Genomic DNA, 17,627 nt, shown 5'->3' with positions numbered 1-17,627 from the left:
TCAATGTTGGTTCAAATAATAAAAATAAAAAACTATTGGTCATTCCTTATCCAAAAACATTGTTTTGCAAATTAAACTCTGTTTCCCCAAAATGGAGGATTAATTTTATACTAAAGGCAGTAGATGGCACTGGTGCCTACAAGAACGTATTTAGGAGGCAAGCAAGCAAAATGTCCGGGTACTATAGTAGACACAACACTAAATAAAGAAGAAAACAGGGCAGAATAACAATACAACGGCAAAAAATAATGGTGTCGACTCGGGATACTAACATGCACCTGGCCGGGCAAAGTTACGTGATGACATGAACGGCCGAAGAATGAGCAGTGTTCAATGTCATCAGGCACTTGTTATATTTACATATACAGTACTTCACAATCAGGGTAACAACAGCTATAAAGTGCCCCTCTGTAAATGTAATTGATCTGTTTAGTGAATGACACAATGACACATCGTATGCGACGATGGCGATGCCTGTTATCACAGCACAAACCCCAACATTATGTGGCTGGAAGTACATGCCATCACACGGGCACCAGCAAAACTCCTGACAAATATATTGATATACCTAGAAATCCCCTAATCTTTCAGAACCGTTTACATGAATCTTGCCCTCGTTCGTTAAGCATGCTAAAACGACGTTTCAACTGTCACAAATCCTCTACATACCGGTTCCCCCAGCGCCCTAGCAACCCTCATGGAGGCCGCCATGTTTAGCACGCATAGCATGCCGGGACCCGAAAAGGCACGTCGCCCTCGCTGTCAGAGAGCCAGCGGGGGGCGGGGGCTTAGCTTCGGCGCTAGAGCGTGCGTGTTGTTTGACTCTGTGACTGTGATTGTGACTGTGACTGCATGGTGTTGCCGGAGTCTATTGATTGAATGTGTATGGTTTTACAGTGTATAGTAACGTATTGGCCTTAAGGACACGTATAGGTTCCAAAGCTGTACCCTTTAACAATGTGCATTGTGGAAGCAATCTTTCCCCTCTCAACCGTGACCCATTACAGGACGGATGAATGATCTGTTTCCGGACTTCGCTTTTAATTTATGAATGATGTAACCTGTGTGGAAGTAGATGATATTTAGGGACAGATTTCTTAAGCTCTGTGAAGCATAGGTGCCGATTCTGTGGGTGCTCAAGGGCCCAAGCACCCACAGAAATTGATGAGCACCCACGAACCCAAGTCTTGCTGCTGGGCCGCTGTATTAAACTTGCTGGACCCGCCGCCTCGGAAACAGTATGCTGGGATGGCGGGAAGAGTGTATTCTATCCGCAGAGTAATAGGTGGATGTGAGGCAGGCCAGCCTGTGCATGCTGTGCACATAGCGCACAATGACTGAGTAGCTCAGTAGCGGCCCTTCCGCCCACCCTCTCGCATTGCCGGCACAGGTACTGTGGGGGCATTTATGTACCTGCACTGTGGGGGTATTTATGTACTTGGCACTGTGGGGGTATTTATGTATTTGGCACTGTGGGGGCATTTATGTATTTGGCACTACTACCATAATTTAAATATTGGAGACAACTGTACTGCGTAATATAAATTGATTATTTTGTGGCCACGCCCCTTCCTCATGAAGCCACTCCCCTATATTTTTGGTTTGAGCACCCACCAGCAAAATCATAAATCGGCACCTATGCTGTGAAGTGATAAAGTGTCTGGGTTTTATCACCGGCTAATCGGAGCCTATTTTTCAAACCAACCTTGTAACTTCACAGTTAGGAGCTGAGACACTTTATCACTTCACAGAGCTTAATAAATCTGCCCCACACAGGTGATGACAATTATAATTTAAGATGGAAGTCCAGGAACTGATTATTGTGTCCCTTCTGGTATGGGTCATGTTGGGAAGTATGTGGAGTTTTCACTCTCTGGAGGAGGTGTATCAAAGCTTGGAGAGATAAAGTACCAACCAATCAGCTCCTAACTAAAGCCCCATACACACTAGACAACCCCGGGCCAATGCTGATATAGTTGTGCGCACACACAGAACAATATCTGCCACCAATATCATTCAGGGACGTTACCAAGACCATGAACTGAAAATGTAGATCTTTTGTTATATAGGCAAATTGACCTGCATGTTCTTCAGACATCAATCATCATTCATGGCAGACTACACGATATTGTTAAAGACATCACTCAGAAGCCCCTTTCAGTACATTTCTAACACACCCTGAAACCAATTGTTGATATACTTCACCTGTCTCCACTTTATCTCTCCAAGTTTTGATGTTTCTAATCCACAGCCAGTTTCAACCAAAAGCCCAGTGGATTTAGACAAACCACTTGTATTCCAATAATTGAAACGCTTCTGACAAACGCAAACTTTAAATACTGATGGTTGAATTGACGTCTGATTGGCTGTGATTCCGACTGTCGTGATTAAAACATAACACTCCTATGTATTGGTGAAAACTACAATCGATCACTTGTTCCCAAATGCTGGAAGGTAGACAATGGCCTTTCAGACAATTTGGTGAAATCCATTTGATCTAAAGGCGATTCCGATGGATTGCAAGAAAAGTGACACAAGGCATGTCATTTTCCTGCGATTGCGATGTGAGGTGCATTCCCATGATCCTACGGGCTGCCATGAATATTTATCGCAGCTCATAGCCCTGGCTAGGATCGCATACAATGTATCCTATGTGATCCTGCCGCTGCCGGGTGAGTTCGCTGGGTAATGCATGAGAGGTACCACGTGTGATACGTGCCCTAGTAGATGGAGGCCATAACAGATTTTCTAAATAATATTTTCCCATTTTCAATATCAGAATTTTGTACAGATCAATCTATAGGTGCCAGGCTGATCTGACTGGACATCTGAAACAGAACTCCCATCTTAATAAATTTCCTTAAAGTGCCCGTACACTGTGCAACTTTTCTGCGGTGAGAAGTCACATTAGGCGGTATTCAATGCCGCCACCGAGGGGGTTTGTGCAGCGAGGATGGCTTGTTTGCGGTGAGCATCGATGAAAAATAAGCCTTCCTTCCCGTCAAACCCCCTCGCCGGCCACTCGCTGTATTCAATGTTCTGGAGAAATCCTTGTGTCCCTAAACAAGCCCACTGCATTTTGTGGCGAGCCTCACCGGTTTGATGGCCGCACTCGCCATTTCCACCTCGCTGAAAACAACCAGCGAGCTTTGATTGTGAGCTATCGGTACTACTCGCCGTCATAGCTCACCTTAAGGCAGGGCTGGGCAACACCGGCCCTCCAGATGTTAGTGAACTACACATCCCAGGATGCTTTGCATTAGTTTTGCTATGTGGCCATGCTGAAACTGATGCAAGGCATGCTGGGATGTGTAGTTCATCAACATCTGGAGGGCCGGTGTTGCCTAGCCCTGCCTTAAGGATATTGAATATACCCCATAGCATCCACCTTGACACACTCTGCAGCTTCCCGGGCAGCAGGATCGCATACAATAAATTGTATGAGGTACCTTTGCATATTACATAGTTACATAGTTACATAGTAGGTAAGGCTGAAAAAAGACTTGCGTCCATCTAGTTCAACCTGGTATAGATATCCATTGCTGATTTGGTTGGTTCTGGTATTTTACAGACAAATTATATTTCTTATTTGTACCCATGGATGTTTTTCTCCAGTAAATGTTTGTCCAACTTTGCCTTGAACGCATTTAATGAGCCAGCCATTACCACCTCTCTGGGAAGAGAGTTCCAGAGTTTGACTGTTCTGACCGTAAAGAAATTCTTTCTACTTGCTGAATGAAATCTTTTTTCTTCTAATCTATACTCATGCCCTCGCGTCCTAGATTCCTTTCTAGTAGAAAATAGGGTGTGTGACAGTTCCTTATATTGGCCCTTGATATACTTGTACATGTTGAGCATGTCCCCCCTTAAACGTCTCTTTTCTAATGTAAATAGTCCCAAATTGCTTAATCTCTCCCCGTAGCTTAAATTCTCCATTCCCCTAATAAGCTTTGTTGCTCGCCTTTGGACTTTTTCTAATTCTATGATGTCCTTTTTATAGTGTGGGGCCCAGAACTGTACTCCGTACTCTAGGTGAGGTCTCACCAATGCTTTATATAGTGGCATAATTACCCTTGAGTCCCTAGTTTCCATTCCCCTCTTAATACATGCCAGAATTTTGTTGGCCTTTTTTGTAGCTACATTACAATGGGCACTACATCCTAGATTGCTGTCTATTTGGACTCCTAGATCCTTTTCAAGTATGGAATTACCCAGTTCCTCTCCGCTAAGGTTGTAACTTGCACACTGGTTGTGTCTCCCAAGGTGCATAACCTTACATTTATCTACATTGAACCTCATCTTCCATTTTTTTGCCCACTCATCTAGAATTGCAAGATCATTTTGAAGCATGGTGACATCTTCTGGTGATTTGATGACTTTGCTAAGTTTTGTATCGTCCGCAAAGATGGATACATTGCTGAGTAACCCTATCCCAATATCGTTAATAAAAATGTTAAACAAAATGGGCCCCAAAACCGAACCCTGGGGCACTCCACTTAGTACCGGTATCATATCTGATACGGCACCATTCACAACCACTCTTTGTTCTCTATTACATAGCCAATTCCCTACCCATCTGCAGATATTTTCACCCAATCCTAGGTTCTCCATTTTATTAATCAATCTCTTGTGTGGGACAGTATCAAATGCTTTAGCAAAATCTAGGAAAATCACATCTACAGCATTTCCATTATCGAGGTTTTTGCTAACCTCTTCATAGAACCCTAGTAGATTAGTTTGGCATGAACGATTTTTCACGAACCCATGTTGGTTAGTACTGAGTAGAAGGTGATGATCTAAATATTCCTGGATACCATCCCTTAAAAATCCTTCAAATAGTTTACCCACAATTGATGTTAAACTAACGGGTCTGTAATTAGCGGGATCTTCCTTTTTTCCTTTTTTGAATATTGGCACTACCTCTGCTATTCTCCAATCTTTTGGTACTATACCTGACGATAGTGACTTGCTAAAGATATAATGTAGGGGGGTAGCTAGTTCATCCCTTAATTCCATTAATACCCTCGGATGAATCCCATCTGGCCCTGGTGACTTATTTGTTTTGAGTTTGCTTAGCCTCAGTATTAATTCTTTCGGCGTGAAATCCACAATGAGATCTGGCTTATTTGTCCCGTTTGTGGTAAATGTTCGTTCCACAGTCTGCTCTCCCTTAGTAAATACTGATGAGAAGAACTCATTTAACAGTTTTGCTTTTCCCTTGTCCTCAGTAACACTTTTTCCACTAGTATCAGTTAGTAGGCCTATGTTTTCCTTAATTAAACGTTTACTATTTATGTATTTAAAAAATTTCTTTGGGTTGTTTTTGCTTTCAGCGGCTATGCACTCTTCATATAATATTTTAGCTGCTTTGATATGTTGCAACTTGCATCGTATGCAATCCCAACAAAGGTCAGTATTCAATGCAACGTATTCACCATTTTTTTCGGTGAATCGGGCTGTTTTCCCTCCTTGGGTGAATCTTTTTCACTGAAAATCTGATTCACCCTATTCAATGTTCGCCGAAAGGGAACAGTGAATGCCGGACAGTTCTCCGTTTCATGATCGCTGCAATTCGCTGGTGTATTTCAATGGAATTTTCACTGTGATTCGCTGAGAGTGTATTCAATGCTAGAATGGAGAACTGCTTTCTCTATGATTTTCGTCATGATTCACTGTTTTGCATTCAACATATTTTTTAAGGTGAACTGGAATGTGTTCTTTTAAAATAATGTATTGTTTGTTTTGTTTTTTTGGTGTCAAAAAATCAGTAATTTTATTCTGAAGGGGCATGCTATTTTTATTCATGTGCTTGCAGCACATGAATATATATTTAATTTTAAAATACATTTTTTACACAGTCGCCAGCAGGGGGCGGGGAGACACTCATTACATATTCACTGCGGGATGCGGTCATTTGGTCTACAGCATGATGGTAGACAGTCATTAGGTCAACATGGGAAAATGTCGACATAGGTCTAGGTCGACAAAGGAAAAGGTTGACATGGTTCTAGGTCCAAAGGTCATTAGTTCGACAGGTCATTAGGTCGACAGTAAAAAGGTCGACATGGGGTTTTTCACTGTGTGTTGAGCCGACGTGCCGACAGGTGGTATTTCATGCCCTACCATCCACTAGGCGCAGGGATGGGGAACCTTCGGCTCTCCAGATGTGGTTGAACTACACATCCCAGCATGCCCTGCAACAGTTTCAGTATGGCCAAATAGCAAAACTGTTGCAGTGCATGCTGGGATGTGTAGTTCAACCACATCTGGAGAGCCGAAGGTTCCCCGGCGTGGTCGGAGAATAAAATAGTGTGCCGAGCATAGAGAGGCATCGTGCCTGACGCATTGCAAGCGCAGAGAGCGATTCGAGGGGATGCGGTGCACTTTAAACTGTCACCATGTCGACTATGTTGACATCCAGCTAAAAAAAAACAGTGAAAAACTCCATGTCAACATTTTGAATGTCGACCTAGACATTGTCGAACTAATGACCTGTCGAAATAACAACCTGTCGAACAAATGACCTTTCAACATAGAACCATGTTGACCTTTTCCCATGTTGACCTAATGGTGTCGACCTAATGACTATCGACCATCATGCTGTAGATCAAATGATCCCAACCCATTCACTGCACACTGGTCCCGCTCATTACATATGCATGAGCAAGACCAGTGCAACGGCTCCCTAACCGTGTCCCCTGCCAGCTCTCTGGGGGGGGGGCAGCTTCTGCTGCCTGTTTCCTCCGGGAGCCCTCCTTCCTCCACACACATTCCGGCGCAGGCAGGGAGGCTTCCATCTCCCTGCCTGCCACCGGCTCCCTGCGGCGAATAAAAATCACCGCCAGGGGCAGCGAGTCTCTGCGGTGTTCAACAGGGTGAGAGGGAGGGCTGGCAGTGAATGCTCCAGCCATCCAGAACCCTGCGAATGCGCAGCGAATCCTAAACAGGATTCGCTGCACATAGCGTTACTTAACATTGAATACTGGCCATAGCCTGCTGAATCCAATATATCTATAGAGCAGGCATTGCAACCTCTGTCTCCGATCCAATGTGTACGGGACCGCAAATCGGAATTGGAGGTGAAACACATGCGATTTGACACTTTTTCAGGAGCAGATGAAAAGTGTCCAAATTGCACTACTGTATGGGCACCTTTGGAGGGTGAAGTAAATGGAGATCAAGTACCATCCAACCACCAAATGGTTGATTGTCATATGCTCCACATATTACCAGATTTTTGCCCCTATAAGACAGATTGGAGGTCTATGTACTAAGTTTTGGAGAGGGATATATTGGACAGGATAAAGTACCAGACAATCAGCCCCTAACTGTAACATGGCAGTTAGGAACTGATTGGCTATTACTTTATCGCTTTCCAGCTTCTCACTCTCAAAGGCTTCATACATTGTTTACTTTTTTTATTTATAACATTTATTTAGCACACAAAATTGTTATAAACCCCCCCCCCCCCCAAAAAAAAAGCACTGCAGTTTCTATATTGCTTATGAGATACATGTGGGTACAGCTGGGTGCACACCTGCAGCGATGTGATGGAATTATGTTTCGCATCACAGTACACACTGCACAATCTTCCATAGGGCAACTTAATATGTCATTACATGTTTAATGTAATGTCACCTGTTGTATCATCCCATCAAATTTGTAGCACAAAACCAATGAGTGGGTATGTGGGTACACACTATATGATGGTCGTTGAGATCCATAGTGGATTGCAAGGTCACAAATATATCATATAGTATGTACCCAGCTTAAGATACAAGTACACTTTCACACCATAAAGTGTACGTAAGAAATCCCTCTTTCAGGATCCTGTGTTTGCCCTTGACTTGATCCTCATTGTATTGCTTAGGTAAACATAAACATATATTTACTTTAAATTATATGGTGCCTAGCACCTACAACTTAATCATAATGGTGCTGTGGCACTAAGGCACCCCCTGATGAAGTCCGTTCCTGTGACAAAACACGTTGGGCGTGGCCTCTGCTGTTTTGACACCCAGCGCAGTCCCGTCTTTCCCATTGGGCACGATGGGCAGTTACCCAGGGGACCTAGGGGCCCAGCCCAATGGGAAAGATGGTGGCCGGGGTCCAGGGATCCGATCACCCTCGCTGGGGGATCAGGGCGGCGGAGGTAACTAGAAGCCTGAATCGACGAAGCGCTATTTGCCGGCGGGACAGGAAGCGCTGTCCGGAAGTGACTGCTGTCCCAGCACAAACAAATGGTCCTGCACTACTTAAAGAGGTGAGCATACATTGTTTCTTTTATGTAAGCTGTTTTTGAGAAAAGCCTAATAAAGAGGCTGAAACTTCACCAGCGTGGCTACGTGTGAATTTATCTTGCTAAGCCCTGAGTGCCGCGGTCCATAGACTACATATCCATTGGGGCCCAGCGGCAGCTGTGACCTCACCGAAGGCACCAGGCAGGATTCCCACTGGCGGAGTTGCCGGCATCATATATATATATATATATATATATATATATAGTGTAGATGGCAAAGAGGCGTCACTCGGAGACTGGATACCAATTCAAATCTTTATTGTGTGGTGACCATCTACACTACAATTGGTCTTTGACCTGGGAAGGCACCGGAGCAAGTATCGTGTATATACATTTGTGGAGTGCCGGATTTCTTCGCTGGCTATATATATATATATATATATATATATATATAGTAGGTTGGTGCGTTCGGCACTCCGGACAATAGATCAATTTACCTTGGTGCCTTCCCAAAATAATGTAGATATGTCCTGCAGATTCCTTTTAGCTCTTGAATTTGAGCTTGAGGAAATAAGGCGGCACTCCAAGGGTTTAGGTAAAATATAACTTCCAATTGCATGGATCCACACTCTCGGACTATTACCGAGCACAACGGATACCGCGGGGATTTCGCATTAATAATACACCTACAATAGGCAGAAACAACCCCCAATTCTGCCTACGTTGGATTTCGATTCTCAACAAATGCAGCCAGGATCTCATGATCCTGGTAATTGAGGAGTCCAGTAGCACTCTACAAAACACCAAAGCTAAACTAGCCCAAGTAAGAGAGGATAATAAAACAACAATCCTGGACAAGAAAAACAACCCCCTTTGGGAAAAATTGGAAGTACAACTAACCCAATATAAAAAGGACTTGGAAAAATTCAAAAAAAGAAAATGGGATGTGGTCCAGGTCGACTATGAAGACGGCAGGGTTTACAGGTGGCTTAATGGCTCAGAACCGGCCAGGCAAAAGGGACGCCCTTACAATAGAACAACTTGGAGGGATCGCAAATATAAAGACAACCCCAGATATACCAGCGACAGCGATTTCGCACCAGAAGATTCCGATGAGCAAACTCCTCACTCTGGGCTCCCTTTAGGCAGGCTAACCCGGGCCAAAACCGGAGGCAAACTACCCGATACACCAGACGAGGTGGGCAGACGAACCGCATCCGGAAGACCACCTTCAAACAAGAAGAAACCGTAGTGTTCAACTTATCACACGTTTTATCCACTGCAGAAGAAAAAGTACTTAACCGGGGCCTCACATTTGTTCCTTCTAACACGCACCAAGAATTCGATTGGCAGGTGGACTTACACCGCTTTGGGAGATCCTTAAGGATAAAAGAATTTTTCCAGCATGCGCCAAAACCACAGGAAGACAGGCACAACAATTTTCTCATGAAACATGCACATTCCTCGTTTGATCCCCCTTCACAAAACCCTTCAATAAAAACTTTTCTTAAAATAATTGACGAATCAGTACAGAGATTCAACAGTAACACCCCAAAAAAATGGACGAATATGGATCATCAGGAGGTCAGAGCACTGAGAAACCTGTCACAAAATGCCAGCATCACTATACGCCCCGCTGACAAGGGTGGGGGCATAGTGGTGCAGGATACAACTAAATATATCCAAGACCTGGACGCTATATTAGCGGATACTGCCACTTACAGGAAATTACCGGGGGACCCCACAAAGGTATTTAAAAAAGATCTGGACTTAGTCCTCGCAGAGGCGCACCAAGCAGGTCACATAAGCAAAAAGGTCTACAAAACATTAACTCAAGATTTCTCCATCAGCCCGGTAATTTACAGTATACCCAAAATACACAAGGACCCTGTCAACCCTCCGGGCAGACCTATCATCTCTGCCCGGGGGTCACTCTTCCAACCCGTCTCCCAGTTTTTGGATTCGCTCATACAACCCTACCTGGTCACCCAAAGAACATTCCTTAAGGATACTTCCCAACTGCTTCTAAAATTACAACAAATACAAGATCTCCCTGAAAATTGCACATTGTGCACACTTGATGTAAAAAACCTGTATACGGTTATACCACATTCCGGAGCACTATCGGCTATGCAGAGGTTTCTACATAGAGTGAAGTTCACTGCCCTCGACATCTCGCTGTTCTTGACACTGCTAGAGTTAACTCTCACTAAAAATTATTTTATTCACAATGGAAAGTATTTCCTACAGCTCACAGGCTGTTCTATGGGGTCGAACGTATCACCATCTCTGGCCAACGTATACATGTTCGAACAAGAGAATGAGTTTTTCTTCTCAGACACCAACATCAGTCAAAAAATCGTCATGTATACGCGCTATATAGACGACCTGTTCCTAATTTGGGCAGGACAAGGAGCAGAGTTCATCAATTTGATAAATAATATCAACAGTTACAATAACCCCATAAAATTTACATACAATATGGATAATAATAAGGTAAACTACCTGGATGTGACCATTAACATCTCCAACAAGAAAATTACAACAGCAGTGTTTTACAAGGACACAGATCGGAATACACTCCTCCAGCACAGCAGCAATCACCCCAAAGCACTCAAACGCAGTCTGCCCAAATCTCAACTGCTGCGAGTAGCTAGGATTGACAGCGACGCTATACAGTGCAAAAAAGATCTGGACATCATGACCAATAAATTTGTGGCAAGAGGATACAAGCCGACTGAAATAAATAAACAAAGGGAACAAATAGAGAGCACCCCCAGACAACAGCTGATAACTACCCCAAATGAAAAGAAAGAATTCAATAAAATCCCGTTCGTGACAACATACAACCCTGCCACCAGAGTACTACCTAGAGCCCTCAAAGGCATATGGCCTATTGTAAAATGTGACAAGCAATTGCCAGTATTCAGCCAAAAAAACATCATGCCCAGCTACCGCCGGGGAAAAAACCTGCGAGATATGCTCGTTAAAACAAACATAGAATGTAAACCCAAAACTACTTTGTTCAACATTCAAGAAAAAAAACCTGGCTGTTACAGATGCCCTTCCTGTACAGCATGTAGCTATCTTGAAACGGGCACAACATTCAAGCACCCACACGAGGATAAGACCTACAGGATCCGACATATCTTGACTTGTAAAACTCCGTTCATTATCTACATTATAATCTGCCCGTGCAACAAATACTACGTTGGACAAACCATAGTCCATTTAAGATCCAGAATGGCACTGCACAGATCAGCGATTTCAGCAAGTCTGAAAGGCAAAATCATTAATCAACCAGTCGCAAGACATTTCAAGGAAAAGGGACACACACTGGCAGATCTAAAATGCAAGATCATTGATCACGTCCCTGCACTTAGCAGAGGGGGAAACAGACAGAAAATCCTTACAAAAAAAGAGGCTCAGTGGATCTATAGGCTCAAAACCATGGCACCCGCGGGACTAAATGAAATGATAGCCTGGAACACGTTCATTTGAGAAACTGAAGCACAAACAAAAACTGCCACAATGTACTAATACTGCACAGGACAGTTGCAACTCCTTGGAATTCGCATCCCTGGACACATACACGGTCCCGTAATACATTGGTTTCTATGACCTTCCAGTGCTCGCATAATTTTCATTGATTTTTTTTCCTTCTCTTAAACTTATTAACTTCTCTTTTACTCTGCAGATACGATATCGTGGTATATTTAAACATGTAGCTAATCACATGTCATGCACAACATGTTATATGCACAATGCAGGACAAAGTGTGACAGATGCTGCTGTAAAAATAAGTCGTTACTTTTTTCAAATTGTCCTACATAATATACATAGTAACAGTTGTAGTTCTATTTACAAAACAACTTTTTATTTCACATATGGCTTAACTAACTCACTCCACGTATGGTTTTGATTTGATTTATTTTATCACTCATCCAACCAATTTTAGGTTGGTCAGATTTAGTACCCCACGCAAACACTAACGTACGCTGTCTTTTTCCTCAAGCGCAACGGACCCAGTAGCGTCCTGGGTTGCTAAGCAACAACCGCACGAAGGGGGAGTAGCTGATGCACCCGGAAGCACGGCTCCGTCAGACGCCGGGGAAGCAGACAGGCACGGACACGCACAAGCCATATAGGCAGGTAAGAGAGCTGCAGCTCAGTTACCGTATATACTCGAGTATAAGTCGACCCGAATATAAGCCGAGGCACCTAATTTTGCCACAAAAAACTGGGAAAACTTATTGACCCGAGTATAAGCCTAGGGTGGGAAATGCAGCAGCTACTGGTACATTTCCCTGTATAATAATACCAGGAAACAACAGTCGTCTCCCCCTCCATAATAGCAGAACACCACAGGCTGCTCCCCCTGCCTAATAGCAGGACACCACAGGCTGCTCCCCCTGTCTAATAGCAGGACACCACAGATAGCTCCCCCTGCATAATAGCAGGACACCACAGGTGGCTCCCCCTGCATAATAGCAGGACACCACAGATAGCTCCCCCTGCATAATAGCAGGACACCACAGGTGGCTCCCCCTGCATAATAGCAGGACACCACAGTCTGCTCCTCCTGCCCAATAGCAGGACACCACAGGCTGCTCCCCTGCTCACCCCTGGGACACCACAGGCTGCTCCCCTGCTCACCCCTGGGACACCACAGGCTGATCCCCCTGCTCACCCCTGGGACACCACAGGGTGATCCCCCTGCTCATCCCTGTGACACCACAAGCTGATCCCCCTGCAAGGGACAAAACACATGGAGGGGAGCGGAAGCAGCCATCGCTTACCTCCTCAAGCGTCCGACTCCAGGGGGCTTGGGGTGCGCCGCTGAATGGCTCCACGGGAGGGGTACGCAGCCGCTGCTGCCACTGCCCTGCCGTCCACTTCGCTGCCCGGCTCCACTTTGAATAAAGGCGCGGCTACGGCAACATGGCCGCCGGCCTCCTTCACTGAGGACATGTATAGTGCAGGAGGCCGGCGGCCATGTTGCCGTAGCCGCGCCTCTCCTCAAAGTGGAGCCGTGCAGCGAATTGGATGGCCGGACTTAGGACAGAAGCTACTGACTCGAGTATAAGCCGAGTGGGGACTTTTTCAGCTAAAAGAAACGCTGAAAAACTCGGCTTATACTCGAGTATATACGGTACTTGTTTTCGCACAGCACATATTGCACTTTGGACGGCATCCTGATGAAAAGGCCAGTGGGCCTTGAAACGTCGTTGTAGATGTCCTTTATTATCACCATGTCTATATAAAACTTTTTTATATTTTACCTAAACCCTTGGAGTGCCGCCTTATTTCCTCAAGCTCAAATTCAAGAGCTAAAAGGAATCTGCAGGACATATATATATATATATATATATATATATATATATATATATATATATATGGTATGACCCCTCTTGAGAAAGGTGCCGCTTTGCACTGAAACGGCCGTCGAGGAGACTTGTAATGTATCTCACACGTTATTGCCTGTTGGGTGTCTAAAAAATGCTCTTCATATAGCTCTGGTTGATGCGAGCTTGAGCTGAATAAATATGCCATTTTAAAAGCATTTATCTTGGATTCTATCTTGACTGGTGCGGGTGTTTCCTGAAGTCCTGCTGGATTGCTATAGGAAAGATACCTCTATATATATATATATATATATATATATATATATATATATATATGTATATGTATATAAAATTTTTGTCACAATAGGACAGCACACTCCTCCTCAACTTCACCTGCCGGGGTGTCCTAATCCAGAGGGTATACCCAGATGAGTGTTCCCACACATCCAATATGCTTGTAAAAAGACGCACTCACCAGACTTCTCTTTTCATGCTTTGTGGATTTAATATACATACCACAGCAAAAGTTCACATGACAGTGGGTAGATGGTCAACGTTTCAGCCTTATGTAAGGCCTTTATCAAGACCCCCTCTCCTGTCTCCACCAGTGTGCGAGACAGGAGAGGGGGTCTTGATAAAGGCCTTACATAAGGCCGAAACGTTGACCATCGGCATCTACCCACTGTCATGTGAACTTTTGCTGTGGTACAGATGGGGCAGGCCTCTTCCTTGATGGCGAATCGCCAGAACGTCAGCACTGGCAATCCGCCAGCGGCCTGCCTCACCATCTGACTGAGACACGCGTGTGTATCACGCACACGCGCGTCTCAATCTCCGTCGGCGGGGCGACGGGAACCCTGTCCGTCTCCACCTCAGGGAGACGGACAGGGTTAGGGGGGGGGGGTGCGGGCAGGCGGCGGGGACCCCGGGTTACTGCCGACAAGCCGGTGGTGACCCGGGGGAGCAGCTGGAAGCGCCGTCGGAAGGTGATGCGTGCGCGTCCCCTTCTCGTTATGCAGATGGCACTGGCGGGGGATGGCGGCTGGCGAGATGGGACCTGCCCCTCTGTATGTATATTAAATCCACAAAGCATGAAAAGAGAAGTCTGGTGAGTGTCTTTTTACAAGCATATTTTATATTATATATATATATATATATATATATATACATATATATATTCATACATACATACATATATATATATTCATACATACAGCCAAAGGACTGATTGGAGTATAAATTACAGACAATATCGCATTTTTTCAACATGACATAGTGTTTGTGTAGATACATCTCCTCCAGGGCAATCACCCCAAGTCAAAGCTGGATATTTCTGGTAGCATAACAAACAATTAAAGACTTATATAAATATTCAGGAGTATAACTATAACTATACAAAGCCCAAATGAATGCTAATTGGCCCAGCATAAAAAAAATCTTCTAAGGACCGCTATCCCTTTTCTGCATATTTGTTTATACAGACGGCAATGTGATCTGACGACTACTAGAGATGAGAGAAACATTTTTTTATAGTTTATGCGTCTGCATCGAGCTGGTAATTAGTGCAGTTCTGGTTTTTGGGCTATGATATGTATGATTTTTGATGGCAGAGGATATCCCAGCGTGATACGGTCATTGGCCCTTATTCAGATCTGATCGCAGTACAAATTTGTTCTCAAAATGGACAAAACCATGTGCACTGCAGGTGGGGCAGAAGTAACATGTGCAGTTAGATTTGGGTGAGTTACTTTTTTTCTGTGCAGGATAAATACTGGCTGTATTTTTTTTTACATTGTAATTTAGATTTCAGTGTCAACACACCCCATCTAAATCTAACTGTCTCTGCACATGTTACATCTGCCACACCTGCAGTGCAGCATGGTTTTGCCTATTTTGAGAACAAATTTGTACTGCGCTCAGATCTGAATAAGGGCCATTGGGTCTACAGCATGTTGGTCGACAAGCATTGGGTCGACACTGTTAGGTCGACATGGGGATAGGTCGACATAGGGATAGGTCAACATGGGTCAAGGTCGACATGGGTTTAGGTTAACAGGTTATTAGGTCGACACAAGCATTAGGTCGACAGTGTCTAGGTCGACAGTCAAAAGGTTGACATGGGGTTTTTCACTGTTTTTTGAGCCAACATGTGCCGACAGGCGGTATTTCATGCCCTACCATCCATTAGCACGTGGTGGGAGAATAAAATAGTGTCCCTTAAGCATTGTGAGCGATGCGGTGCACTGCAAACTGTGTCCATGTCGACTGTGTCGACATTCGGGTAAAAAAAACCCAGTGAAAACCCCCACGTCGACCTTTTTACTGTTGCCCTAGACACTGTCGACCTAATGCTTGTGTTGACCTATTGACCTGCGACCTAAACCCATGTCGACCTAGAACCATGTAGACCTTCCCCATATCCTCCTAAATTTTGTCGACCAACTTGCTATAGACCAAACAATCCCAACCCATCCGAGCAGCACCATTAGATGGACTAAAATCAAATGCCAAGTGCGAAGTAGAACACTTGAATGAGTGACATCATGTCACTCAATGGCCTTTATTCAGATCTGATCGCAGTACAAATTTGTTTGGAAAATGGGCAAAACCATGTGCACTGCAGGTGGGGCAGATGTAACATGTGCAGAGAGAGTTAGATTTGTGTGAGTTATTTTGTTTCTGTGCAGGGTACATACTGGCTGCATTATTTTTACACTGCAATTTAGATTTCAGTTTCAACACACCCCACTCAAATGTAACTCTCTCTGCACATGTTACATCTGCCCCACCTGCAGTGCACAGGGTTTTGCCCATTTTCCAAACAAATTTGTACTGCGATCAGATCTGAATAAGGGCCAATAAGTGTATTTGTTTTTCCTGCTACAGTGAATTTCATACAAACTGTTTATTCTCTATATAGAATGATATATCTGCAAGCTTGGCAATGAGTGTCTTCTAATAATCTGGTTCTCATATCACATTTTTTTCTTATAAACTGCAGTTAAAAGTACTCCTCTCTTATTTCTCTGCAGACAGGAACACCACTGAGAGGACTACCGGTCACATAAAGACCCTTGCCTTGAGATCTATGACCTATGGAGCATCTCTCAGCTCTGATACTCCTAACACACACATCCTGTTGTTCGCTCTCTGTATTAACAAAATGGGAGGGATGCAGGGTGTCAGATGGATATATATTTTTAATAAACACAGAAAGAGATCAGAAAACTGGAACAGCAAATGGAAGACGGAGATTGACTCAAGAGCAACTGCTAGCAGGGTGGGCTGCTTCATCCAGTATGGAATAGACTGCTCTGGAGAATAGCCAAGCAACAAGTGATTCAGTTACATATGCTTCAGTGTCACTTGAATTAACATTTATTATAAGAAGATTTGACTGACTGAGAGGTAAAAGTTTTCGCAAGAGCAAAGTGACAGATGGGATACTGATGCCCTCTACAAAGAAGCATGCAGCTGGCTGAAGTTTAAATACAAGCCCATTATTACTCAAACGTGAGTTGGGGACTGGCTGAAAAGAGACTATCTGTTGGTTTATGGAGTTTAGAGTACACATTGACCATTGGCTTCAACATGTAAAGAAACTTTTAAGGTCTTAGGAGTGTTGTATAGTGACGTTGCCAACTGGAGCTCCATGTTATTTCTTTGGTATTTATCGTGTGTTCTGCTGGTCTACACCTTGGTCTCCAAATGCCCCCAGTGACTGCAGCCCCAGAGACACCAGTTAAGCTGAGTGTTTGTGCCAAGTCTTTAGTGTCACTGGTGTATATACTGCTGCTTTTGGCTGGAATAGTGGGAAACACTCTGGTTATAAGAGTACTGAGGGGAATTCGCGATGGACGCAGCGTCCAGGCCTCACTCAGTCACCACATGTGTAGTCTGGCATCCTGTGATATTTTGCAGCTGGTAGTGGGCATTCCTACTGAGTTGTATGGCAGCATCTGGAGTCCTTTCCCCTGGCCCCTGGGAGCTGTTGGGTGTTGTGGCTTCTATTACCTGTGGGAAGTACTTTGCTATGCTGCTAT

General features: G+C 44.3%; 2 protein-coding genes across 5 annotated transcripts in view; one reads left to right on the top strand and one right to left on the bottom strand.

Moving 5' to 3' along the window:
* MRPL45 (mitochondrial ribosomal protein L45) overlaps positions 1–817 on the bottom strand; it is a 14,466-nt gene extending 13,649 nt beyond the window's left edge. Inside the window, exon 1 of the mRNA XM_083147116.1 lies at positions 670–817. Coding sequence (XP_083003242.1) covers positions 670–729 — 60 coding nt within the window. The 5' untranslated portion in view covers positions 730–817. The remainder of the gene's footprint in view (positions 1–669) is intronic.
* The window catches only part of LOC146008142 (G-protein coupled receptor 39-like), a 25,990-nt gene continuing 9,119 nt past the window's right edge, over positions 757–17,627 (top strand). For 2 of the 4 annotated variants that reach the window (XR_014444467.1, XR_014444466.1), the window contains exons 1-2: positions 9,103–12,391; positions 16,617–17,097. Coding sequence is in view for 2 of the 4 variants with exons in the window: in XM_083147115.1 (XP_083003241.1) it covers positions 17,293–17,627 (335 nt within the window). In the remaining 2 variants the exon portion in view is untranslated. Of the gene's footprint in view, positions 1,391–6,277; positions 8,264–9,102; positions 12,392–16,616 lie in introns of those variants that run through there. The other 2 variants (XM_083147115.1, XM_083147114.1) reach the window with 2 other exon arrangements.

The sequence above is a fragment of the Crinia signifera genome, chromosome 6, assembly GCF_055691185.1.
Source record: "Crinia signifera chromosome 6, ASM5569118v1, whole genome shotgun sequence".
Lineage (NCBI taxonomy): Eukaryota > Metazoa > Chordata > Amphibia > Anura > Myobatrachidae > Crinia > Crinia signifera.
Note: the sequence above shows the minus strand (reverse complement) of the source record. Positions and strands in the feature narration are given on the sequence as shown.